We start from the raw sequence: 27,072 nt of genomic DNA on the forward strand, positions 1-27,072 counted from the left end.
TCAATAACATGGATAAACTCTGAACTTGAATTTGAATATACAAAATCCTGAGGAATCAGCCAAAATTGCTATTAGATCTATTAAATGGGGTCAACATATTGTAGAATATGAGACCAATATACTGTACAAAGATCAAATGCACATCAATATGCTACCAATATATGGGCTACAATATTTGAAAATTAAGTAAATAATTCTTTTAAAGTGGCATCAACAAAAATCAATACATAGAAATAAATGTTAAAAGAAAAAGGCATATTTCTATACCTTAAAGTAAAAATGTTAAAAAATCTTAAGAGATCAAAATAAGTGTAAAGATATCTAATGGTTTTCCAGTAAACAGAAAGACCTGTTGACAGCATTGCTCCTCAAATTAATGTATAGATTCAAAAGGATCCCTATTAAAATTCCAGATACTTTCTTTAAAAAACTGACAAACCAATCCTAAAATTTAAGTGGAAATGCAAGGGACCCAGAATACCCCAGAAAATCTTCAGAAAGATGAATAAAGTTGTAGGATTTATAGTTCCTTATTCTAAAACTTACTAAAAAGTTACAGTAATCAAGAATCTGAGGTATTTGCCTAAGGATAAACACATAGTTCAGTAAAGAGAATTTGCCCCAAATGGTGGAGTTAGAATCATGCCAGGGGATCCCAATACAATCCCATCAAGGTGGCATATACCAATGCCATCTCACTAGTCCAAGTGATCAGTTTCAGTTCACAACTGATCACACTAATAGGTCTAAGAGTCAAAGGGATCACACAAACAAGACTAGTGTCTGCTAATACTAGCTGATACAATCAAAAAGGGAGAGAGCGATCCATCATGGGAAGCGAGATACACAGCAGACTCATAGAATGGCAGATGTCCTAAATAGCACTCTGGCCTCAGAATCAGCCCTTAAGGCATTTGGATCTGGCTGAAGAGCCCATGAGAGTATTTTAGGCATGGAAAGCCAAGACACCCTGGAAAAAAAAAAAAAAGACCTAAATGGAAGATCTCTGTGAGTGAGATCCCAGTGGAAAAAATGGGGCCATCAAAGAAGGAGGTACCTTTCTCTGAAGGGAGGAGAGAACTTCCACTTTGACTATGACCCTGTTGGAATAAGATCGAAGTTGGCAAACTCAAAAGGCTTCCATAGCCTTGGCAACTCATGACTAGAGCCTAGGGAGATTACTGACGCCATAAACAAGAGTGTCAAATGGTTAAGTCAACAACAAGAGTCACTGTGTACTTACTTCTCATGTGGGATCTGTCCTTAGTGTGTTGTCCAAAGTGAATTAATTCTATAACTAGTACTGAAACAGTATTTTACACTTTGTGTTTCTGTGTGAGTGCAAACTGATGAAATCTTTACTTAATACATACTAAATCGATCTTCTGTACATAGAGATAATTGAAAATGAATCTTGATGTGAATGGAATGGGAGAGGGAGCAGGAGATGGGAGGGGTGTGAGTGGGAGGGAAAATAAAAGAAATACACAATTACTCTTAGGTGTTTAATTAATGCTATAACTAGTACTCAAATAGTATTTTACACTTTGTGTTTCTGTGTGTGTGCAAACTGGAAATCTTTACTTAATATATGCTAAAATGATCTTCTGTATATAAAGATAATTGAAAATTAATCTTGATGTGAATGGAAGGGGAGAGGAAGTGGGAGAGGGAAGTGTTGTGGGTGGGAGGGAAGTTATGGGGGAGGAAGCTATTGTAATCCATAAGCTGTACTTTGGAAATTTATGTTCATTAAATAAAATAAAAAAAGAAAAAAAGAGAATTAAGATCCTAAAAGCACACCCATATATTTCTGGTCAATTGAGTGTCAACAAGGGTGCCAAGATAATTTGATGGAGGAAAGAAAAATCTTTTCAACAAATATGCTGTGTTATCCACATACAAATAAATGTTGTAATCCCTTACCTCACAGCATATACAAAATTAAGTCAAAACAGATTAAAGACCTATAAAAATGCTAAAAGAAAACAGAAGGGGGCTGGCACTGTGGTGTAGTGGGTAAAGCTGCAGCCTGCAATGCCAGCATCCTATATGGGCGCCAGTTTGAGATTCAGATGTTCCACTTCTGATCCAGCTCTCTGCTGGGAAAAGCAATAAAAGATGGCCCAAGTCCTTGGGCCCTCGCACCCATGTGGGAGACCCAGAAGAAGCTCCTGGCTCCTGGCTTCAGATGGGTTCAGTTCCAGCTGCTGCGGGCATCTGGGGACTGAGTCAGCAGATGGAAGATCTCTCTCTCTCTCTCTCTCTCTCTCTCTCTCTCTCTTTCTCTCTATCTCTATCTGCCTCTGCCTATCTGTAACTCTGCCTTCCAAATAAACAAACCTTAAAAAAGAAAGAAAGAAAGAAAGAAAACATAGGGATAGTATTCTTCACACTGGCTTAGGGTATGATACCAAAAGCACAAGCAATAAAAGGAAGACTTAATGAACAGGACTTTATCAAAGTTAAAAACTTTTGTTTTTCTTTTTTTCTTTTTTTTTCTTTTTTTTTTTTTTTTTGACAGGCAGAGTGGACAGTGAGAGAGAGAGACAGAGAGAAAGGTCTTCCTTTTGCCGTTGGTTCACCCTCCAATGGCCGCCGCTGCAGCCGGCGCACCGGGCTGATCCGATGGCAGGAGCCAGGATCCAGGTGCTTTTCCTGGTCTCCCATGGGGTGCAGGGCCCAAGCACCTGGGCCATCCTCCACTGCACTCCCTGGCCATAGCAGAGAGCTGGCCTGGAAGAGGGGCAACCTGGACAGAATCCGGCGCCCCAACCGGGACTAGAACCCGGTGTGCCGGCGCCGCAAGGTGGAGGATTAGCCTATTGAGCCACGGCGCCGACCTGAAAAAAAAAAAAAAACTTTTGTTTTTCAAAGGACACCATCAAGCAAGTGAAAAGATAACTGATAGAAACTATTTGAAAATGATATAGCTGAAAAAGAACACATATTCAAAATATGTAAAACACACATAAAAATTAACAATGAAAAGACTAAAAATCCAGTTTTAAAAATGAGTAAAAGATCTGAACAGAATTTTCTCTAAAAAAGATACAGAAATGCCACAAATATATGGAGAGATGTTCATTAGTCATTAGTTATTAAGGAGATGGAAACCAAAACTCCAAGATACCACTTCATGTATACAAGGATGTATAATAAAGATACAATAACAGATATTAGAAGGTACACAGAAACTAAAAATTTCAGATATTGCTGGGGTGATTATAAGATAGTGTAGGTATTTTTGCCACTTCCTCAAAATGTTAAATATAGTTGTCTTGATCATCCAGATCAATTCTACTCCCAGACATATACCCAAGAGAAATAAAAATATATCCATAAAAATCTTATCCATCTATATTCATAGTATGATTATTCACTCTCACCAGGAAGCAGAAATAACCCAAATAATCATCAAATGATAACGAATAAATGAAATGTGGTAGTACTATTCCACAAAAGAAAATAATGAAACACAGGCACATGCGACAATATGAACGGACATCAGAAATATTGTGGTAAATGAAAGCAGCCAGTTTCAAGAGACAAAGTACAGCATGTTGTCTATAATACATACAAATGTTAGGAGAAGGAAATCTATGGAGATAAAAAGTACACCAGTGTACTTCAGATAAATAACCATATAATAATTTCTTAGGAATAAAAAACACTAACTTAAGGGGCTGAGGCTATGGTATAGTAGGTTAAGCCTCTGCCTACTGTGCCATCATACCACATGGGTGCCAGTTTGAGTTTGGCTGATCCATTTTTTTTTTTCAAAGATTTTTTTTGACAGCAGACTTAGACAGTAAGAAAGAGAGAGACAGAGAAAAAGGTCTTCCTTTTCCGTTGGTTCACCCCCCAAATGGCTGCTATGGCCAGCACGCTGCACTGATCCGAAGCCAGGAGCCAAGTGCTTCCTCCTGGTCTCCCATGTGTGAGCAGGGCCCAAGCACTTGGGCCATCCTCCACTGCCTTCACAGGCCTCAGCAGAGAGCTGGACTGGAAGAGGAGTAACCAGGACAGAATCCGCTGCCCCAACCGGGACTAGAACCTGGGGTGCCGGCGCCACAGGAGGATTAGCCTAGTGAGCCACGGTGCTGGCAATTTTTCAAAGATTTTATTTGTTTATTTGAAAGTCAGAGATACAGAGAGGCAGAGGTAAAGGCAGAGAGAGAGAGATCTTCCATCTGCTGGTTCACTCCCCACATGGCCGCAAAGGCTGGAGCTGCATGGATCTGAAGCCAGGAGCCAGGAGCCAGGAGCTTCTTCTGGGTCTCCCATGTGGGTGCAGGGGCACAAGGACTTGGGCCATCTTCTACTGCTTTCCCAGGCCATAGAAGAGAGCCAGATTGGAAGTGGAGCAGCCAGGACTCAAACCAGAGCCCATCTGGGATGCCGGCACTGCAAGTGGCGACTTTACCTGCTATGCCACAGTGCTGGCCCCTGGCTGCTCCACTTCTGATCCAGCTCTCTGCTAATGCCTGGGAAGGCAGTGGAGGATGGTCCAAATGTTTGGGCCCCTGCACATATGTGAGAGACAGGGATGAAGTTCCCAGCTCCTGGCTTCAGTATGCCTCAGCTCTGGCTGTTGCATTTGGGGAGTGTACCAGTGGAAGGAAGTCTCTGTCTCTGTCTATCCCTCTGTAACTGCCTTTTGAATAAAACAAAAGCTCTTTAAAAAGTACTAAGTTCATGGTGTAACTGCTAAGAAAGGTGATGGGTCTGGTAATGAATTTTATCTACAGTGTAGCATTATTATTATCAAAAATTCTGTAGCAATCAGAACAAAATATTAATTTATTAACTTATATAATAGTCAAATAGGCACTGCTTTGATTAGTCTCCATCTTTCTTTTTAGAGATTAAAATATATTTTAACACACAAAAATGCCATGAACCAATAAATTTAAAGTTTCCCCAAACATCAAAGCTCAAAATGATTTTGTTGTTTTTCAATCAATATATCAAGGGCAAATACTCACTTGAGCCAATATTAGAGTACCACTAAAACTTAAAGGATTCACTTAGTCAAAATGATACTTTTTTAAAAAAAAGGTGAAATTACTATGCATGAATTCAAGCCCTTCAAAAATCATATGCTCTCTGGCCTTCCCAGTAAAGTGTCACCTGACAAGGTCATTATCAAAGAATGTAGTAATTATTCAGGAATGAGGGAGAACATTCAGTGAGGTATTCTCCCTACTGCTTTCTCTGTTGAAATCACAGAAATGACAACTGTAATTCAATCTTTTTTAAAAGTTACCTATGAGTTTTAAGTTGGGATGGAAATTATTTCTAACTGTATGAACTTTCACATTACACTGTACTAAAAGAAATCCTTCCAGCTTTCTTTTCAATATGACAGTTAAGTAAATAGGAAGTCTTCACTTCTGACCTTTCATAGCTATTCAAAAGAAGCAATTCTGTTTGCCACTATTCCATTTACCAAAGATAAAAATGAAGCAAGTTTAAACACTAATTCATCTCTTTTCCAAGATTTGAATGATTTAAGAAAATTATTATTACAAAAACAAGAGAGAGAGAGGGAGACAGAGGGTAATATTTAGCTCCTAAGCCACAGAAATTAACGGTTTCTTTCCTTCTGGTAACGATGATTTCAATTTCAAAAACAAAATAAAAAGGAGGATTTTTCAGGTTCAAAGGAAACATTATATAAATCTAACCATCCACAACTATTATCATTATATTAAAGTTTAACTTCTTGGCTGGCGCCGTGGCTCACCAGGCTAATCCTGCGCCTGTGGCGCCAGCACTCCGGGTTCTAGTTCCGGTTGGGGTGCTGGTTCTGTCCTGGTTACCCCTCTTCCAGTCCAGCTCTCTCCTATGGCCTGGGAAAGCAGTGTAGGATGGCCCAAATGCTTGGACCCTGCACCTGCATGGGAAACCAGGAGGAAGCACCTGGCTCCTGGCTTTGGATCAGTGCAGCGTGCCGGCTGTTTGGGGGGTGAACCAATGGAAAAGGAAGACTTTTCTCTCTGTCTCTCTCTCTCACTGTCTATCTCTGCCTATCAAAAAAATACTTTAACTTCTTCGGAAGTTTAAGATTTAACTTTTAATAATATAACAAAATAAACATTAATGTGCAGACTGCATTTTTGTTTGCCAATTTCATTTCCTTTGGGTAAATTCCAAGGAGTGGGATGGCTGGGTTGAATGGTAGGGTTATATTCAGGTTTCTGAGGAATCTGCAGACTGACTTCCATAGTGGCTTTACCAGTTTGCATTCCCACCAACAATGGATTAGTGTCCATTTTTCCCCACATCCTCTCCAGCATCTATTGTTGGTAGATTTCTGAATGTGAGCCATTCTAACTGGGGTGAGGTGGAACCTCATTGTGGTTTTGATTTGCATTTCCCTGATGGCAAGTGATCTTGAACATTTTTTCATGTGTCTGTTGGCCATTTGGATTTCCTCTTTTGAAAAATGTCTATTGAGGTCCTTGGCCCATCTCTTAAGTGGGTTGTTTGTTTTGATCTTGTGGAGTTTCTTGATTTCTTTGTAGATTCTGGTTATTAACCCTTTATCTGTTGCATAGTTTCCAAATATATTTTCCCATTCTGTCAGTTGCCTCTTCACTTTCCTGACTGTTTCTTTTGCAGTACAGAAACTTCTCAATTTGATGCTATCCCAAATGTTAATTTTGGCTTTGACTGCCTGTGCTTCTGGGGTGTTTTCCAAGAAGTCATTGCCGGTACCTATATCTTGCAGGGTTTTTCCAATGCTCTCTAATAATTTGATGGTGTCAGGTCGTAGATTTAAGTCTTTAATCCATGTTGAGTGGATTAAACCCAGCCATCCCACTCCTTGGAATTTACCCAAAGGAAATTAAATTGGCAAACAAAAAAGCAGTCTGCACATTAATGTTTATTGCAGCTCAATTCACAATAGCTAAGACCTGGAACCAACCCAAATGCCCATCAACAGTAGACTGGATAAAGAAATTATGGGACATGTACTCTATTGAATACTATACAGCAGTCAAAAACAATGAAACCCAGTCATTTGCAACAAGATGGAGGAGTCTGGAAAACATCATGCTGAGTGAAATAAGCCAGTCCCAAAGGGACAAATATCATATGTTCTCCCTGATTGGTGACAACTAACTGAGCACCAAAGGGGAAACTTGTTGAAGTGAAATGGACACTGTGAGAAACAGTGACTTGATCAGCTCTTGTCCTGATGGTTGATGTGCAATGTAATACTTTATCCATTTTAGTATGCTTTTTTGTTCTAGTATCATTGGTTGAACTCTGTAATTAACACACAATTATTCTTAGGTGTTTAAATTTTAACTGAAAAATGATCCCTGTTAGGAATTTGGAAAACATTATGCTGAGTGAAATAAGTCAATCCCAAAGGGACAAATACCACTTGTTCTCCTTGATAGGTGACAACTAACTGAGCACCAAAAAGGAAACCTGTTAAAGTGAAATGAACACTATGAGAAATGGTGACTTGATCAGCCCTCACCCTGACTGTTGATGAACAACATAATATGTTATCCCTCTTAGTACTGTTTTTGTTTTTTCTACTTAATACTTTTGGTTGAATACTGTAATCAATACACAATTCTTCTTAAGTGCTGAAACTCAACTGAAAAGTGATTGCTGTTAAATATAAGAGTGGGAATAAGAGAGGGAAGAGATGTGCAACTCAGGACATACTCAAGCTGACTTGCCCCAAACGGTGGAGTTAGAAACATACCAGGGGATTCGAATTCAATCCCATCGAGGTGGCATGTACCAATGCCATCTCACTAGTCCCAGTGATCAATTTCTGTTCACAGTTGATCGTAATGATAGGACTAAGAACAAAAGGGATCACATAAACAAGAATAGTGTCTGCAAATACTAGCTGATAGAATCAAAAAGGGAGAGAATGATCCAACATGGGAAGTGAGATACACAGCAGACCCATAGAATGGCAAATGTCCTAACAGCACTCTGGCCTCATAATCAGCCCTTAAGGCATGCAGATCTGGCTGAAATGCCCATGAGAGTATTTGAGGCATGGAAAGCCAAGACACTCTGGAAAAAAAAAATGACCTAAATGAAAGATCTCCGCGAGTGAGATCCCAGCGGAAAGAACAGGTCATCAAAGAAGGAGGTACCTTTCTCTGAAGGGAGGAGAGAACTTCCACTTTGACCATGGCCTTGTCTAAATATGATCAGTCAGTGAACTCAGGGGGCTTCCATAGCCTTGGAAACTCATGACAAGAGCCTCGGGTGATTACTGAGGCCATAAACAAGAGTGTCAATTTGTTAAGTCAACAACAGGAGTCACTGTGCACTTACTCCTCATGTAGGATCTGTGTCCTTAGTGTGCTGTACATTGAGATTTAATGCTATAACTAGTACTCAAACAGTATTTTTCACTTTATGTTTCTGTGTGGGAGCAAACTGTTGAAATCTTTACTTAATGTATGCTAAACTGATCTTCTGTATATAAAGAAAATTGAAAATGAATCTTGATGTGAATGGAAGGGGAGAGGGAGTGGATAAGGGGAGGGTTGCGGGTTGGAGGGACGTTATGGGGGGGAAGCCATTGTAATCCATATTCTGTACTTTGAAAATTTATATTCATTAAATAAAAGTTAAAAAAATAATATAACAAAAGAAATTACCTTTTATTGACATGCTCTCCAAGAGATATAATGAAACAAAATGTCATATTCTAAAATTTTCTAGACTTCAGTTACATTCATCTCAGGAATGACAAACAGGTCTCATGCTGGAAGGCAACTCTGAATGACTAAAAAGGACCCTGCTGGGGATACTACATCAGGCAATGTCCCTAGGGCATACAAGTTGATCAGTAAAGTGATAGACTTATTAGGGGAAAAAAAGTAGTGATATGTAGCCAAATGTTTCCCAAATTGGCTTTGTATCTATAGCTAGGGACAAGAAAAACTATCATGTTTATTCACCCATAAATATATTTAAGGATATGTACTAAAATTGGTTCCTGTCAAAATAATTTAAATAAAATTCAAATAATTGCTGACGTATAACATAAGAAACAACATACTGAGGGAAAAGGTAGACTTTTTCAACCAGGAGGAATATATAGGAATTGGTAGCAGGACTGGAGGGAACATGAGCCACAAAAGGAAGAAACTCAATGATTCAAAATATTATTGCTTAGCTGATTCTAAACATTTTATATAAGTAGAATCATACAACATGTTTTTTTTTGTGTGTGAACAGCTTCTTTCATTTAGCATAATGCTTTCAAAACACATCCATGGGGGTCAGTGCTGTGGTGCAGGGGGCTAAGCCTCTGCCTACGGTGCTGATATTCCATTAGGGGTACAGGCTTTTGTCCCAGCTGCTTCTCTTCTGATCTAGCTCTTTGCTAATGGCCTGGGAAAACAGTAGAATACACCCTAATCCAATTGCTTGGGCCCTTGCACCTGCATGGAAGACCCAGAAGAAGCTCCTGGCTCCTGGCTTTGTACTGGCCCAGCTCCTGCAATAGTGGTCATTTAAACTAGTGGATGGAAGACCTTTCTCTCTGTTTCTCCCTCTCTTTGTAACTCTGCCTCTCAAATAAATAAATAAAATCATTAAAAAATTCATGTTGTAGCATGTATAACTTCTTCATTCCTTTTTATGGCCACATAATGTTTCATTGAACAGATATATTTGTGATTTTCCATTCATCAGTTGATGGATTTTTATGTTATTTTTAATTTTTAACATGTTTTGTTGGATATGTTAAGTAATATGATTCTCATTTTGTGTTAGAATTTCAAAGCACATGACAATTGATACCCCTATAACATCTATGAAATTGCATAACAACCATATTTTATTTATTTATTTAAAAGATTTATTTTATTTTTTGAAAGAGTTTCAGAGAGTGATAGAGCCAGAGGTAGGCCTTCCATTTTCTGGTTCACTCCCCAGATGACTGCAATGGCCAGAGCAGAGCTGATCTGAGGCCAGGAGCCAGGAGCTTCTTCCAGGTCTCCCATGCAGATGCAGGGGCCCATGGACTTGGCCACCTCTTCTGCTTTCCCAGGCTATAGCAGAGTGCTGGATTGGAAGTGGAACAGCCGAGCCTCAAACCAGCACCCATATGGGATGCCAGCACTGCAGGCCAGGGCTTTAACCTGCTGTTCCACAGTACCAGCCCCACTACCCTATTTTTAAAGCTGTTGAAGATGGAGAAAAACCTATTTTGATACTCAGCAATAAATCCTTACAAATCAGCAGTTACTGAGACTAAATTTACTGGCTTAAGTTGCCTCTAAAAAACAGAAAAATTATGATTTCTTAAGTACTTAATCTGTTACTGAAGAGATTTCATGTTTAGAATCTGTTCCAGTATAGAAAAAGTATAAAATAACTTGTGCAAAAGAATTATTAAAAGTATCAAGAATAGATGTATTATCCATATTATAAAAGGAAGCCCCACCTATCTCAGATCCAGAAAAATGGGTATTACCACTAGAAGAAGTTATATTCCTCTGGGATCCCATTTCCTCGCAACATATTGCCCAACTACCCAGAACCTACCCAGAAAACAATGGCTGATTCTATCAGTTCCTAGGAAAAGTCTTGACATACCCCTAACACTCTGGCTTGTTTCCCATTTCTACCTCCAAGTAGATTTTTGTTCACCAACTACAGTGAAAAACTATGGGAAGGAATATTTGTGTAGAAGTTTTTCTGTGGACATGTTTTCATTCATCTTGGTTAGCATTGCTTAAGAATGGAATTTATTGGGTCATATGTTAACTCATTTTGGAAAACTGCTTTCCAACTTGGCTGTGCCATTTTACATTCCCACTAACAATATATGAGGGCTCCAACTACTGCACACCATTGTCAATGCTTGCTTTGTCTTTCTTTTATTAATTGTTCAAAGATTGTTGATCATTTGTATATAAGCTTTTGAAAACTTCAAAACATTTTAGATTTAAGTACAGTAATTTGGTGCTTTTATTGCTGTGATTTTTTAAAGAATATACTCCTTTTATAGGCCACTTATGAGGTGTATAATGTATAATTAATCTCTTCAGTTCTATGGGTTGTCATTTTATTTTCTTAATGGAGTTCTTTGAAGAATAGGTTTTAATTGCAATAAAGTCCATTTTGCTATTTTTTCTTTTGACATTTGTGCTTTTGGTGTCAAAGCTAAACACACACACACACAGATTTATTCTTATGTTTTCTGCTAAAAAAGTTCTTTAGTACTAACCTTTAAATTTAGGAATTGGATCCACTTTGAGATATTGTTTGAGGTAGGAGCCAAATTTCATCTTTTTGCATGTGGATACAATGTTATTTTCCCATTGAATTATCTTGCAGGACAGCCAGCATTCAATTAACCATAAATGTAACAGTTTGTTTCTGCAATCCCATTCATTCATCTGTCTGTCCTTATGCTAGACCAGAATCTGATTACCACAGCTTTGTGATAAGCTTTGAAATTGGGACCACATTGTTAAGAACTACTTAAATTTGAATGAAATACAGTTTATTTTTAAATATTTATTTTCAATCCTGCAACAATGATGAATTGTTAGATCTAATCTTATGTGTGTGTGTGTGTGTGTGTATTCTTTACAAATTCTATACAAAAACTAGTTTTCCATCTTCTTTTTCTCCCAATCTGAATGCATTTTTCTTGTTAAAATTCCCTGGCTAGAAGTTCTAGTACAATTTAAAATACTAGTATTTGAGAGTAGATATCCTCATGTTTTTCCTGATCTTCCCGAAAAGCAGTCTTTCTCCACAAAAGATGATATTAGCTGCGTGGTTTTCATAAAGGCTTTTAATCAGGTTGAGCACTTTTCTGGGTACTTCTAGCTAGTTGAGTGATTTTATCATGAAAGGATGCTGAATTTTATCATTTATTCTACATCTATAATAATCAGGTAACTTTGTCCTTGATTCAGCTAATTTGATATATTATATTAATGGATTTTCAGATGTCAAACCAAACTTATTCCTGACATGAATCCTATTTTGTCATAATATGTTTAAATTATTATTTTAATATTGCTGATTTGGTTTGATGGTATTTTATTGAAGACTTTCTCATCTATATTTAATAAAGACTACCGGTTAGGAGTATATTTTGATGTTTTTGTCTAGCTTTGGTAAAAGGGCAACACTGCCTTATAGAGTAAGTGGGGAGTGTTCCCTCCTCAGGTATTCTTGGAAGTGTTTGTGATGTTTTGATGTTACTGTTCTTTAAACATTTGCTACAATTTCTCAGTGAAGCTTTCTTGGCCTGGGCTGGTAGGAAGTTTGCTAACTCAATTTCTTTACTTGTTACACAATCTATTCAGATTTTTACTTCTTCTTCATTAAGTTTTGGAATTTGCATGATTTTAATTATTTAAATTGACTGAGACTTACTTAATAACCAATTTTATAACAGGACTATTTTAGAGAATATTCCATGAACCTTTCAGAAGTCTGTATTCTGCTGGTGTTTGAAGGATTTTTTTTAATTTTTTTTAACTTTTATTTAATGAATATAAATTTCCAAAGTACAGCTTATGGATTACAATGGCTCCCCCCCATAATTTCCCTCCCACCCGCAACCCTCCCATCTCCCACTCCCTCTCCCCTTCCATTCACATCAAGATTCATTTTCAATTCTCTTATTCCTATATTTCTTTTTTTTTGGTTCTCATTTTGGATTTATTGAACTTGAGGTACCATTTGGAAATCTACAAAGAAGAATTCAACAGAAAGTTGAAAGTATCCAGAGCTTGGAAAGATGCCCAAGCTAGAAAGAAACAGGAATGTAAAACAACATATGGCCAAATCAGTCATGGTGAATTAGGGGGTGGAATGAATGAGAAACTACATATAGCATTAGGATGGGTCATACAATGAAGGTCATTGAGGAGTCCATGAAAGAAGCATAACACCAGTTAGTTCTTGGTAGAAACTAATGAAGAATTGCCAAGAGAAAATCATGGACAGTAGTTGCAAAAATGGCAAAAAGATTTTAAAATGGGACAAACATGTAGCATAGTAGATAAGATGCTAGTTAAGCTGCCCTAGTTCCACATCAGAGAGGTTTTGTTTGATTCCCTATTCCGGCTCCTCATTACACCTTCCTGATCATGTAGACCATTGTAGTCTAGCAGAGTGTACCCCTAATTTGGGTGACTTGGGCCAGTATCCATCAAATTCTAGCTGCTCTGGGCATTTGGGGAGTGAAAGAGTAGATGAGAACTCTGTATATGCCTGTCTCTCTCACTTGGTCAATCTGTCTCTCTAGCTCTCAAATATGTAAAAAATTAAAAATACATTCAAGTACAAAGGGTAGAAAGTAGTCTTTAAATCTGACTAGAAATTAGTTATTGGTAAATTTCTTAAATGCTAAAGTGAGTCTATATTGAGTTGGTTAAAGAAAAAAAGAAATGCAAATATTCTCTTGAAAATATAGCTTGAACAGTTGGCAGTATAACTTGCACATATGGAAATATATGGAGATTTATTTAAGGATCTGCAGTACAGTCTCCATGCATTCTCAGTTCTATCCATCAAACAAGCATTTCTCTAAATAATTATCGGCAATAATCTGGTGTGAGTTTTCAAACCACAGTATAATTATCAAAACTAAATAGAAGTAAAGTTAGTGAAAATACAAAATGTTCTTTCTATATTTGAATGTATTCATTCATAGCACATTTATTTCAAATATGAACTTACTAAACCACACATTAATAAAAAAGTTAGAATTGTCCATGAGTTCTGCTGTATCCTATCTGCTTTCCAGGAAGATGGGCTGTCTGCAAAGAAAATATAGGGATCATCCTCCTTGTTTAGTTATGGATGGCTGCAGTGCAGGAAATGTAATCTTATGCTCCCTTGATTCACCAGCTCAGGTTCATGAGAAGGACTTTCTAGGCTGCCAAAAGATATTGCAAACTTTTAACAATAAAACAAAAAGAAAATACCAAAATGTGCAATACAGAAATGTCAGATAAATTTCAAAGGATTTCCAACTAGATTCACAGGTGACTTCTCATTAGAATCTCTATGGTCTATGAGAGAATGGAGAGACATAGTGTGAGTCTTAAGAGAAAAAAAATCCGTCCACTGAGAATACTATACCCTGCAAAGTACTCATTTATGTTGAATGTGAAGTAAAGACCTATCAAACAAAAAGAAACTGAATTTGTCAACACTCACCCAGCCTTACAAAAGCTGTCAGGTGTTATGAGTTGTGATTTACAGCAAAAAGCTTTTCTGTAGTCATAACATTCATGAGGTTATTCTCCTGTGTGAATTCTCTGATGGATTTTGAGTTGTGATTTATAGCTGAAGGCTTTTCCACAGTCATTACATTCATAAGGCTTCTCCCCTGTGTGAATTCCCTGATGTATTATGAGATGTGACTTCTTGCCAAATGTTTTCCCACAATCATTACATTCATAAGGCTTCTCCTCTGTGTGAATTCTCTGATGGATTATAAGTTGTGACTTATAGCTGAAGGGATTTCCACAGTCATTACATTTATAAGGCCTGTCCCCTCTATGAATTCTTTGATGGGTTATGAGTTGTGACTTAGAGCCAAATGCTTTTCCACAGTCATTACTTTCATAAGGTTTCTCACCTGTATGAATTCTCTGATGCATTATGAGATGTGACTTCTGGCCAAAGGCTTTCCCACAATTTTGGCATTCATAAGGTCTCTCCCCTGTGTGAATTCTCTGATGGATTAAAAGTTGTGACCTATAGCGAAAGGCTTTTCCACAGTCATTACATTCATAAGGTCTCTCCTCTGTGTGAATTCTCTGGTGAATTTTGAGTTGTGACTTATAGCTGAAGGCTTTTCCACAGTCATTACATTGATAAGGTTTCTCCCCTGTGTGAATTCTCTGATGTCTTCTGAGGTCTGACATTTGGACAAAGGCTTTTCTACAGTCTTTACATTCATAAGGTCTCTCCCCTGTCTGAATTTTCTGATGGATTATGAGTTGTGACTTATAGCTGAAGGCTTTGCCACAGTTATTACATTCATAAGGTTTCTTTCCTGTGTGAATTCTCTGTTGCATCATGAAATGTGACTTCTTGCCAGAGGCTTTTCCATAGTCTTTACATTCATTAGGTTTGTCCTCTGTGTGAATTTCCTGATGTCTAATGACATCTAACTTCTGGTAGGTGGCTTTTCCACATTCATTACACGCATGGGAGTTTTCCTATGTGGAAGTACTGTGAATGATGGTATGGCAGGACTTAAACCTGAAGGATTTTCCATGAGGCTTACATGCATAGGGTTTTTTCTGTATATGTTGTCTCTGATTTATTGCAAGATTTGATTTGTAAATAAGAGGTTCCACATATCCCATATCTTCATAGAGTTCCTCTCCTGTGTTGATTTGTTGATGCTTACTGAGGTTAGTATTTTTATGAAGAGTCTTTTCTATTTGAGTTGTCTTTCCAACAGTGACAGTTGACTTATTACAGGAATCTCCCATATGGACCGTGCCAAATCTAAAGAATATCTTCTTCTTTTTGAAGTCTTTCCCTTGTGCACTATGTTCAAATGAAGGCTTCACAGTCTGAATCTTGTGATACTCACTAAGAGGCTCACAGCACTGGGCAGAGTTCTCAGGTACCTTAGCAGCATCAAATTTCTCTCCAGCTTACAGCTCATCATGCCCACAGTGGGGAAACACATTGTGACACACGTTGCATTCCTCAGGTTTCATTGATGAATAATTTCTTTTTTTGTTAATCAGCTTTGAAACATGACTTGAACTTAAATTAAGTCTTTTTATTGACATAACTCTTTTGGGAGTTGATGTCTTGTTATTTGTAATAACATTCTGCTTAAAAATGTTTTCTTGAATTTCCTGGTTGGTTCTAATGATGTCATCACTTTTCATGGCAACTGGAAGGTTCTGATTTAGGAATTCGCTCACCATCCATGGCTCTGCTCCTTGCTCCAACTTAAAGATCAAGTCGGGTTTGGTAATGCAGTGTCCCAAGAAGAGCAGGCTGCTGTAGGTCTCCAGCATCACATCCCTGTACAGGATTTTCTGAGCTTTGTTCATGTTCTGCCATTCCTCCCAGGTAAAGTAAACAGCCAGGTCTTCAAATGCTATCATCACCGTGGAATGTCCAGGGAGCACGTCCTCTTTCTTCCAGGCACATGAGGAGCAAAGCAGAGTGTGGGGCAGAGAAAGTTCCCAGCACGTGGGACCCACAGGCAGCAAATGAAGAGGCACAGCAGCAGTGGGTGGGAGGCTCTGGGTGTGTCTCTTATTCCTATATTTCAAAAGTGCTTCACATTATTCATATTTAATGTATTATTTCATGTTTATTTACATTGTATTGGTCCTCTTTGCAATAATAGGCTAAAAGATTCACATCAGATACTGTGCATTCATAATTTCATGCTACATTCAAATATTTCCATTAATGGGTTAAAAGGGTTTTTTTTAGATTTACCCATTTGAAAGGCAGAAAGAAAGAATGAAAGAAAAAGAAAGAGCATGCTCCCCTCCCCTTGTTCACTCCTCAAATGTCTGCAGTGGCTGGGAGGCCAAAACCTGGAGCCAAGAACTCAATCCAGATCTCTCAGTGGGTGGCAGGAATTCATCCTCCAGAATCTGCATTAGCAGGAGGCTGGAATGAAGAGCTAGAGCTGGGAATTAAAGTGAGTTACTCCTACATGGGATACAGGTAAGTTTTTTTAAGATTTGTTTATTTTTTGAAAGGCAGAGTTATAGAAGGAGAGAGAATGGCCAGAGCAGGGCTGATCTGAATCCAGAAGCCAGGAACTTTTTCTGGGTCTCGAATGTGGGTGGGTGACCCATGGACTTGGGCTATCCTCCACTGCTTTCCTGGGCACATTATCATGTAGCTGGATGGAAGTGGAGCAGCTAGGACTCAAAATAATGCCCATATAGGAGGCTGGTGCTGCAGGTGGTGGCTTTACCTACTACACTGCAGCAGTGACCCTGGATACAGGCATTTTAACCAGCATCTTAACTGCCAAGGCAAATGCTCACTCTAGGAAGTTAGTTTTTGAAAGCTTTATGTATTGCAAATACCCTTAGCAAATTATTATATAGGTTGCATTTTCTTCCATCTAAGATAAAGCAATGCAGGTTATTGTTATCAAAAAATTATTATTCAGTTTACTTGAATGGATTAGATTCAGGAAATAAGAAAGTTCAAGGTGCTATGATAAGTGCAAAAATTTGGAGCATTTCCATAGTCACAGTAGGTATGGGAGAAAGCGTGTGGATGGTGGCAGGCTGTCAGCAAAATCTTTCTAGTAGAGGTGATATGAATGTTACTTTGCAGTAGGACTAAAAGTCAATTAAGTAAGACCTGGGGTGTAAAAGCGGGAATCAGGAGAATTAGGTTTTCCTGGAAGAGCAAATGGCATGAAAAAATAAAACAGCATGGTCTGCTTTGAGCACTAAGTGTTGTGTTGTATTGATGCAATAGAAAATAGTGCAACTGCAATGTGTTTTAAGCTGCCTCTTACATATCACTTTTTTTTTTGACAGGCAGATTTAGACAGTGAGAGAGACAGAGACAGAGAGAAAGGTCTTCCTTTTTCCATTGGTTCACCCCCCAAGTGGCCACTACGGCTGGTGCGTTGTGGCAAGCACACTGTGCTGATCTGAAGCCAGGAGCTAGGTGTTTCCTCCTGGTCTCCCATGCGGGTGCAGGGCCCAAGGACCTGGGCCATCCCCCACTGCACTTCCAGGCCACAGCAGAGAGCTGGACTGGAAGAGAAGCAACTGGGATAGAATCTGGCACCCCAACCAGAACTAGAACCTGGGGTGCCAGCACTGCAGGTGGAGGATTAGCCTAGTGAGCCATGGCACTGCACATATCACTATTAAAACTACTAGCAGGGTTGGTATTATGGCACAGCAGTGTAAGCCTTTGCCTGCAGTTCCAGCATCCCATGTGAGTGCCGGTCCCTGTCCTGGCTGTTCCTCTTCACATGCAGTTCTCTGCCTTGGCCTGGGAAAGCAGGAGAAGATGGCCCAAGTGCATGGGCCCCTTCACCCATGTTGGAGACCTGGAAGAACATCCTGGCTCCTGGCTTTGAACTGCCTCAGCTCTAGACATTGCAGCCATTTAGGGGGTGAACCAGTGGTTGGAAGACCATTCTCTCTATCTCTGTCTCTCTCTCTGTAACTCTACTTCTCAAATAAATAAATAAATTTTTGAAAATAAATAAATAAAATCATTAAAAAATACCAGCATGGCTGATATCATATATAAGGTAATGAGTAGCAAAAGATAAAAGTCAACATATTGTTTTACATTTCATGGAATAATTTCAGTTACCCTTACATTCTGAAAAGCAATGTAAATTGAAAACTTGAACATTCTATTAACAGCCATAGCCCTAACAAGCATTTTACTACTGAGAATTAATGCAATTTACTTTGTAGTTTTATATGCTTAAGTTGAAATGTTCATTTGCAATCACTGAAAAGTTTAGAGCACTGACAAACCTATACCATTCTGCACTGTTTTCTTAGAATGACTGCATATGCTTCTACAAGTTTGTGTCATACAATAATTCTTTTTTAATGACACTTAATGAAAAGTGAATATAAGAAAACTCTTAGCTTACTTCTAATTTCACTTTTTAAAAAACCACCAGAATATATGTAAAATTCCTATTACATGTTTATAAAGAGTATTCATAGATTGTTACCTCAGTTCCTTATTTTTTCTTCTATAGTTTCACCTACTTCTCTGTGGAAGACAGACTTTCAATTATCTATCACAATGTTTTTATTTATGTGTCCTGTATTCCACAATATTTCAAAAATTCCCTTTCTCACCCACCTTAAGAATAAGATAGTTCATATGAAGAGAAGTAGCTCATGTTGGTAATCCCTTTATGAAGACTTAATTCTTTTTGCTCATTCAAATAATCTTGGGCAAAGGTTTATGAACTAGAGTCACACTGAGAAAAGGTCCTCTCAGGCCTGTGAATATCCACTGCCATGGCTGTACTGGCTCTCCCCATCTGTTGGTTTCAATCCAATACATTCAATATGGCACTGATTCAGAGAGTAGGAGTGAATACTGTGTATTAGGATAGTAGCTCCATCATTGGCCACTTTTATAATTTGAATACAGTATATCATGACTACTGGGGACTAAGAAAATACAATCAAATAAGAATACATAAATACAATTAGTTTTATTGAGATGTTAAATCCATTATTTTACTACTCTCCCTGCTTTTCACTTCAATGTTCCATTTCTAAAGTGCCAAAGTATAAACACTATATTTCTTAATTTTTAGAATTATCTAGAACAAATGGCTGCTTTTTTAACTTTTATTTAATAAATATAAATTTCCAAAGTGCAGCTTATGGATTACAATGGCTTCCCCCCATAACTTCTCTCCCATCCGCAACCCTTTCATCTCCTGCTCCCTCTCTCATTCCATTTACATCAAGATTCATTTTCAATTCTCTTTATATAGAGAAGACCAATTTAGCATATATTAAGTAAAGCTTTCAAAAGTTTGCACCCACACGGAAACACAAAGTGTAAAACACTGTTTGAGTATTAGTTATAGCATTCACTCAAATTGTACAACACATTAAGGACAGAGATCCTACATGAAGAGTAAGTGCACAGTGACTCCTTTTGTTAACTTAACAATTTGACACTCTTGTTTATGGTGTCAGTAATCACCCTAGGCTCTTGTCATGAGATTCCAAGGCTATGGAAGCCTTTTGAGTTTGCTGACTCTGATCTTATTTAGACAAGGCCATAGTCAAAGTGGAAGTTCTCTCCTCCCTTCAGAGAAACGTTCCTCCTCCTTTGCTAACCTGTTCTTTCCACTGGGATCTCACTTGCACAGATCTTTCATTTAGGTGTTTTTTTTTTTTTTTTTTTTTTTTTTTTTTTTTTTTTTTTGCCAGAGTGACTTGGCTCTCCATACCCAAAATACTCTCATGGGCTCTTCAGCCAGATCCAAATGCCTTAAGGGCTGATTCTGAGGCCAGAGTGCTGTTTAGGACATCAGTCACTCTATGAGTCTGCTGTGTATCTCGCTTCCCATGTTGGATCATTCTATCCCTTTTTGATTCTATCAGCTAGTATTAGCAGACACTAGTCTTGTTTGTGTGATCCCTTTGACTCTTAGTCCTATCATTATGATCAATTGTGAACAGAAATTGATCACTTGGATTAGTGAGATGGCATTGGTACATGCCACCTTGATGGGATTGAATTGGAATCCCCTGGCACATTTCTAACTCTACCATTTGGGGCAAGTCAGCTTAAGCATGTCCCAAATTGTACATCTTCTCCCTCTCTTTTTCCCACTCTTATATTTAACAGAGATCACTTTTCAGTTAAATTTCAACAGCTAAGAATAATTGTGTGTTAATTACAGAGATCAACCGATAGATTTAAGTAGAACATAAAAATACTAAAAGGGATAAATTATAAGTTGCTCCCCGACAGTCAGGACAAGGGCTGATCAAGTCACTGTTTCTCAAAGTGTCCATTTCACTTCAACAGGCTTCCTTTTAGGTGCTCAGTTAGTTGTCACCAATAAGGGAGAACATATGATATTTCTCCCTTTGAGACTGGCTTATTTCACTCAGCATGATGTTTTCCAGATTCCTCCATTTTGTTGCAAATGACAAGATTTCATTGTTTTTACTGCTGTATAGTATTCTATAGAGTGCATGTCCCATAATTTCGATTTTTTAATTAAGTATTTATTTATTTATTTATTTATTAACTTTTATTTAATGAATATAAATTTCCAAAGTACAGCTTATGGATTACAATGGCTTCCCCCACCCAGTGACTTCACTCCCACCCGCAACCCTCCCCTTTCCTGCTCTCTCTCCCCTTCCATTCATATCAAGATTCATTTTCAATTCTCTTTATATACAGAAGATCAGTTTAGTACACATTAAGTAGAGATTTCAACAGTTTGCACCCACATAGAAACACAAAGTGAAAAATACTGTTTGAGTACTGGTTATAGCATTAAATCACAATGTACAGCACATTAAGGACAGAGATCCTACATGAGGAGTAAGTGCACAGTGACTCCTGTTGTTGACTTAACAAATTGACACTCTTGTTTATGGCGTCAGAAATCTCCCTAGGCTCTTGTCATGAGTTTCCAAGGCTATGGAAGCCTTTGAGTTCACTGACTCTTATTTAGACAAGGCCATAGTCAAAGTGGAAGTTCTCTCCTCCCTTCAGAGAAAGGTACCTCCTTCTTTGAAGACATGTTTTTCCCACTGAGATCTCACTCACAGAGATCTTTCATTTATGTCTTTTTTTTTTTTTTTTTTGCCAGAGTGTCTTGGCTTTCCATGCCTGAAATACTCTCATGGGCTTTTTAGCCAGATCTGAATGCCTTAAGGGCTGATTCTGAGACCAGAGTGCTGATTAGGACATCCAACATTCTATGAGTCTGCTGTGTATCTCACTTCCCATGTTGAATCATTCTCTCCCTTTTTTTATTCTATTGGATAGTATTAGAAGACACTAGTCTTGTTTGTGTGATCCCTTTGACTCTTAGTCCTTTCATTATGATCAATTGTGAACAGAAATTGATCACTTGGATTAGTGAGATGGCATTGGTACATACCACCTTGATGGGATTGATTTGAAATCCCCTGGTATGTTTCTAACTCTACCGTTTGGGGCAAGTCAGCTTGAGCATGTCCCAAATTGTACATCTCTTCCCTCTCTTATTCCCACTCTTATATTTAACAGGATCACTTTTCAGTTAAATTTCAGCACCTAAGGATAACTGTGTATTAATCACAGAATTAAACCAATAGTATTAAGTAGAATAGACAAAGAAAAAATACTAAGAGGGATAACATATTAAGTTGTTCATCAACAGTCAGGGCTATGGCTGATCACGTCACCGTTGCTCATAGTGTCCATTTCACTTCAACAGTTTTCCTTTTTGGTGCTCAGTCAGTTGTCACCGATCAGGGAGAACATATTGTCGCTTGCTCCACAGGCTCTCAGAGGAGCGGCAATGGATTTGCTGTTGTTTCTTTCCCCGGTCCTCCCCGGATTAGCTGCCGCCCCCCTGCCAATGCAGAGGGGTAGCACCCCCGCCGCTTCCCCCGCTTCCGCGGAGGAGCAGCACACCACCGGCCAGCTCCCTCAGGGGTTCCTCAGGTGTTCCCCCTGCATGTTGTCTCTCCTCCTTTATAGTCCTTTCTGCCAAACTGTGCTCTGCTGGCATTCATGCAGTCCACGTGCTGAGCAAGCTGTTCTCCTCCAATCAGAGGTTGGATCGGGAATCAGCTAATTGGTAAGGCAGCTGTGTAGGATTTGTTTACTCTCTCTCAGCACCATATGGTGGGAGATCAGGAGCATTGAGTTAGTCTTAGCAGTTCCAGTAGTTTAGTCTAGTCTTGGTAATCTCAGTATTTGTCCTCAGTATTATTTGTCCACAGTTTTAGTACTTATTTGTCTCTCGGGCGACAGGCCCTGCCATGTTATGGGAGACGGGGCCTGCTCCCCACTGGGCCCTGCTCCCCACACATATAATATTTGTCCCTTTGGGACTGGCTTATTTCACTCAGCATGATGTGTTTCAGATTCCTCCATCTTGTTGCAAATGACTGGATTTCATTGTTTTTTACTGCGGTATAGTATTCTAAAGAGTACATATCCCATAATTTCTTTATCCAGTCTACTGTTGATGGGCACTTAGGTTGGTTCCAGGTCTTGGCTATTGTGAATTTTGCTGCAATAAACATTAGGGTGCAGACCGCTTTTTTGTTTGCCAATTTTATTTCCTTTGGGTAAATTCCAAGGAGTGGGATGGCTGGGTAGAACGGTAGGGTTATATTCAGGTTTCTGAGGAATCTCCAGACTGGCTTCCATAGTGGCTTTACCAGTTTGCATTCCCACCAACAGTGGGTTAGTGTCCCTTTTTCCCCACATCCTCGCCAGCATCTGTTGTTGGTAGATTTCTGTATGTGAGCCATTCTAACCGGGGTGAGGTGAAACCTCATTGTGGTTTTGGTTTTCATTTCCCTGATAGCTAGTGATCTTGAACATTTTTTCATGTGTCTGTTGGCCATTTGGATTTCCTCTTTTGAAAAATGTCTATTGAGGTCCTTGGCCCATCTCTTAAGTGGGTTGTTTGTTTTGATGTTGTGGAGTTTCTTGATCTCTTTGTAGATTCTGGTTATTAACCCTTTATCTGTTGCATAGTTTGCGAATATTTTTTCCGATTCTGTCAGTTGTCTCTTCACTCTCCTGACTGTTTCTTTTGCAGTACAGAAACTTCTCAATCTGATGCAATCCCAATAGTGGATTTTGGCTTTGACTGCCTGTGCCTCCAGAGTCTTTTCCAGAAACTCCAAGCCTGTTACAATATCTTGAAGGGTTTCTCCAATGTTCTCTAATAACTTGATGGTGTCAGGTCGTAGATTTAGGTCTTTAATCCATGTTGAGTGGATTTTTGTGTAAGGTGAAAGGTGGGGGTCTTGCTTCATGCTTCTGCACATGGAAATCCAGTTTTCCCAGCACCATTTCTTGAATAGACTGTCCTTGCTCCAGGAATTGGTTTTAGATCCTTCATCAAATATAAGTTGGCTGTAGATGTTTGGGTTGTTTTCTGGTGTTTCAATTCTGTCCCATTGGCCTATCCATCTGTTTCTGTACCAGTACTATGCTGTTTTGATTGCAACTGCCCTGTAGTATGTCCTGAAATCTGGTATTGTGATGCCTCCAGCTTTGTTTTTGTTGTACAAGATTGCTTTAGCTATTCGAGGTCTCTTGTGTCTCCATATGAATTTCAGCATCATTTTTTCTAGATCAGAGAAGAATGTCTTTGGTATCTTGATTGGTATTGCATTGAATCTATAAATTGCTTTTGGGAGAATGGACATTTTGATGACGTTGATTCTTCCAATCCATGAGCATGGAAGATTTTTCCATTTTTTGATATCCTCTTCTATTTCTTTCTTTAAGGTTTTGTAATTCTCATCCGAGAAATCTTCAACGTCCTTGGTTAAATTTATTCCAAGGTATTTGATTGTTTTTGTAGCTATTGTGAATGGGATTGATCTTAGCAGTTCTTTCTCAGCCGTGGCATTGCTTGTGTATACAAAGGCTGTTCATTTTTGTGCACTGATTTTATGTCCTGCCACTTTGCCAAACTCCTCTATGAGTTCCAGTAGTCTCTCAGTAGAGTTCTTTGGATCCTCTAAGTAAAGAATCATATCATCTGCAAAGAGGGATAGTTTGACTTCTTCCTTCTCAATTTGTATCCCTTTAATTTCTTTTTCTTGTCTGATGGCTCTGGCTAAAACTTCCAGAACTATGTTAAATAGCAGTGGTGAGACTGGGCATCCCTGCCTGGTGCCAGATCTCAGTGGAAATGCTTCCAACTTTTCCCCATTCAATAGGATGCTGGCCATGGGTTTTTCATAAATTGCTTTGATTATATTGAGGAATGTTCCTTCTATACCCAATTTGCTTAGAGTTTTCATCATAAATGGGTGTTGAATTTTATCAAATGCTTTCTCTGCATCAATTGAGATAATCATATGGTTTTTCTTCTGCAGTCTGTTAATGTGGTGTATCACATTGATTGATTTGCGAATGTTGAACCATCCCTGAATACCAGGGATAAATCCCACTTGGTCTGGGTGGATGATTTTTCTGATGTGCTGTTGTATTCTATTGGCCAGAATTTTATTTAGGATTTTTGTGTCTATGTTCATCAGGGATATTGGTCTGTAATTTTCTTTCAGTGCTGCATCTTTCTCTGGTTTAGGAATTAAGGTGATGCTGGATTCATAGAAAGAATTTGGGAGGATTCCATCTTTTTTGATTCTTCTGAATTGTTTGAGAAGAAATGGAATTAGTTCTCCTTTAAATGTCTGGAAGAATTCAGCAATGAATCCATCCAGTCCTGGGCTTTTCTTTGTTGGGAGGGCCTTTATTATTGTTTCAATTTCTGTCTCAGTTATGGGTCTATTTAGGTTTTCTATGTCTTCATGATTAAATTTATGTAGATAGCATATGTCCAGGAATCTATCCATTTCTGATAGATTTTCCTGTTTGCTGGCACACAACTCTTTGTATTAATTTCTGATGATTCTTTTTATTTCTGTGGTGTCTGTTGTTACATTTCCTTTTTCATCTCTGATTTTATTGATTTGGGTCTTTTCTCTTCTTTTTTTATTTAGTTGGGCCAATGGGGTGTCGATTTTGTTTTTTGTTTTTTTTTTTTTCAAAAAAGCAGCTCTTCACTTGGCTGATTTTTTGTAATGTTTTTTTTGATTCAATCCTGTTGATTTCTTCTCTGATTTTAATTATTTCTCTTCTCCTACTAGATTTGGGTCTGGTTTGCTGCAGTTTTTTCTAGGTCCTTGAGATGTGCTGAAATCTCATTTATTTGGTACCTTTCCAATTTCTTGATATAAACACTTATTGCTATAAACTTGCCTCTCAATACTGCTTTTGCCATATCCCATAAGTTTTGATATGTTGTGTTGTTATCCTCATTTACTTCCAGAAAGTGTTTGATTTCTCTTTTGACTTCTTGTATGACCCAATGTTCATTCAGTAGCATGTTGTTCAGTCTCCATGTGTATGTATACTCTCTAGGGTTTCCTGAGTTGCTAATTTCCAGCTTCATTCTGCTGTGGTCTGAGAAGCTGCATGGTATGATTCTAATTCTTTTGAATTTGTTGAGAGTTGCTTTATGGCCTAGTATGTGATCAATCCTAGAGAAGGTTTCATGCACTGCTGAGAAGAATGTAAAGTCTTTAGATGTAGGATTGAAACTTCTGTAGATATCTGTTAGATCCATTTGGGCAATAGTGTCGATTAAATCTGCTGTTTCCTTGTTGATCTTCTGTCCGAATGATCTATTACTGAGAGTGGCATATTGAAGTCCCCCAGTACTATTGTACTGGAATCTAAGTCTCCCTTTAAGTCCCTTAACATATCTTTTAAATAGACTGGTGCCCTGTATTTAGGTGCATATACATTTATAATAGTTACATCTTCCTGTTGAATTGTTCCCTTAATCATTATATAGTGCCCCTCTTTGTCTCTTTTTGTGTTAAAGTTTATTTTGTCTGATATTAATATGGCTACACCTGCTTTTTTTGGTTTCTGTTGGCATGGAATATCTTTTTCCAACCTTTCACTTTCAGTCTGCATGCATCTTTGTTAGAAAGATGTGTTTCTTGTAGGCAGCAAATAGTTGGGTTTTGTTCCTTAATCCATTCAGCCAGTCTGTACCTTTTAACTTTAGAGTACAATCCATTAACGTTCAATGTGACTATTGATATGTAGTGACTTTGCCCTGCCATTTTCCCAAAGATATTTTCTAGTATATGCTTTGAGCATCCTATGCTCCTTTACTGGTAGGTTTCCTTCCTTTACCTTCTTTCATATTGATGGCCATGTTTCTGTGTTTCTGAGTGTAGCACATCTTTAAGCATCTTTTGCAGGGCTGGACGAGTGGCAGCAAACTCTTCAATTTCTGTTTGCTATGAAAGGTCTTTATTTCACCTTCATTCACAAATGAGAGCTTAGCAGGATATAATATTCTGGGCTGGCAATTTTTTCTCTTAGCACCTGGGCTATGTCTTGCCATTCCCTCCTAGCCTGTAGTGTTTCTGATGAGAAGTCTGCTGTGAGTCTAATTGGAGATCCTCAACCTAAGTATTTCTACTGACTCTCCGGCTGCTCTCAGCTGCCTTCCTACCCTCCACCACTGTTGCTCATCTAATTCATCATTTTCCATGAACCATGGTGATGCCTTGGCAATGGCCCTAGTGAATGCGCATACCGTAGCCACCTTAATGGGCGTCCCCATGGTCTTTAACAAGTGGCTCAGCAGCAAGCGCAACTTAGTAGTGGATGGAGTGTTACCCATTACTGCTAAAGACAACTCCCACCTTGAATCTGGCGTTCATTCACAACTCCCGCCCTGTTACTGGTGTTCTACTCCCTGCCTATTAGGGGTCTCTTACAGCCTGCTTTGGCAGCTATATATTTTCTTTCTTCTGTCTTCACCAACAGTACCACAGTCTCTGTTCT

General features: G+C 38.6%; 1 protein-coding gene across 1 annotated transcript; it reads right to left on the minus strand.

Annotated features, from left to right (window-relative positions):
- Positions 1-13,871: 13,871 nt before the first annotated feature.
- Positions 13,872-26,848, minus strand: LOC138848121 (uncharacterized). Its single transcript, XM_070067734.2, is given in 2 exon segments — positions 13,872-15,203; positions 26,738-26,848. Coding segments are annotated over 2 exon segments (1,125 nt in total). The 3' UTR covers positions 13,872-14,189.
- Positions 26,849-27,072: the final 224 nt, after the last annotated feature.

The sequence above is a fragment of the Oryctolagus cuniculus genome, chromosome 7 (assembly GCF_051225735.1).
Source record: "Oryctolagus cuniculus isolate XC-2025 breed Fujian yellow rabbit chromosome 7, ASM5122573v1, whole genome shotgun sequence".
Lineage (NCBI taxonomy): Eukaryota > Metazoa > Chordata > Mammalia > Lagomorpha > Leporidae > Oryctolagus > Oryctolagus cuniculus.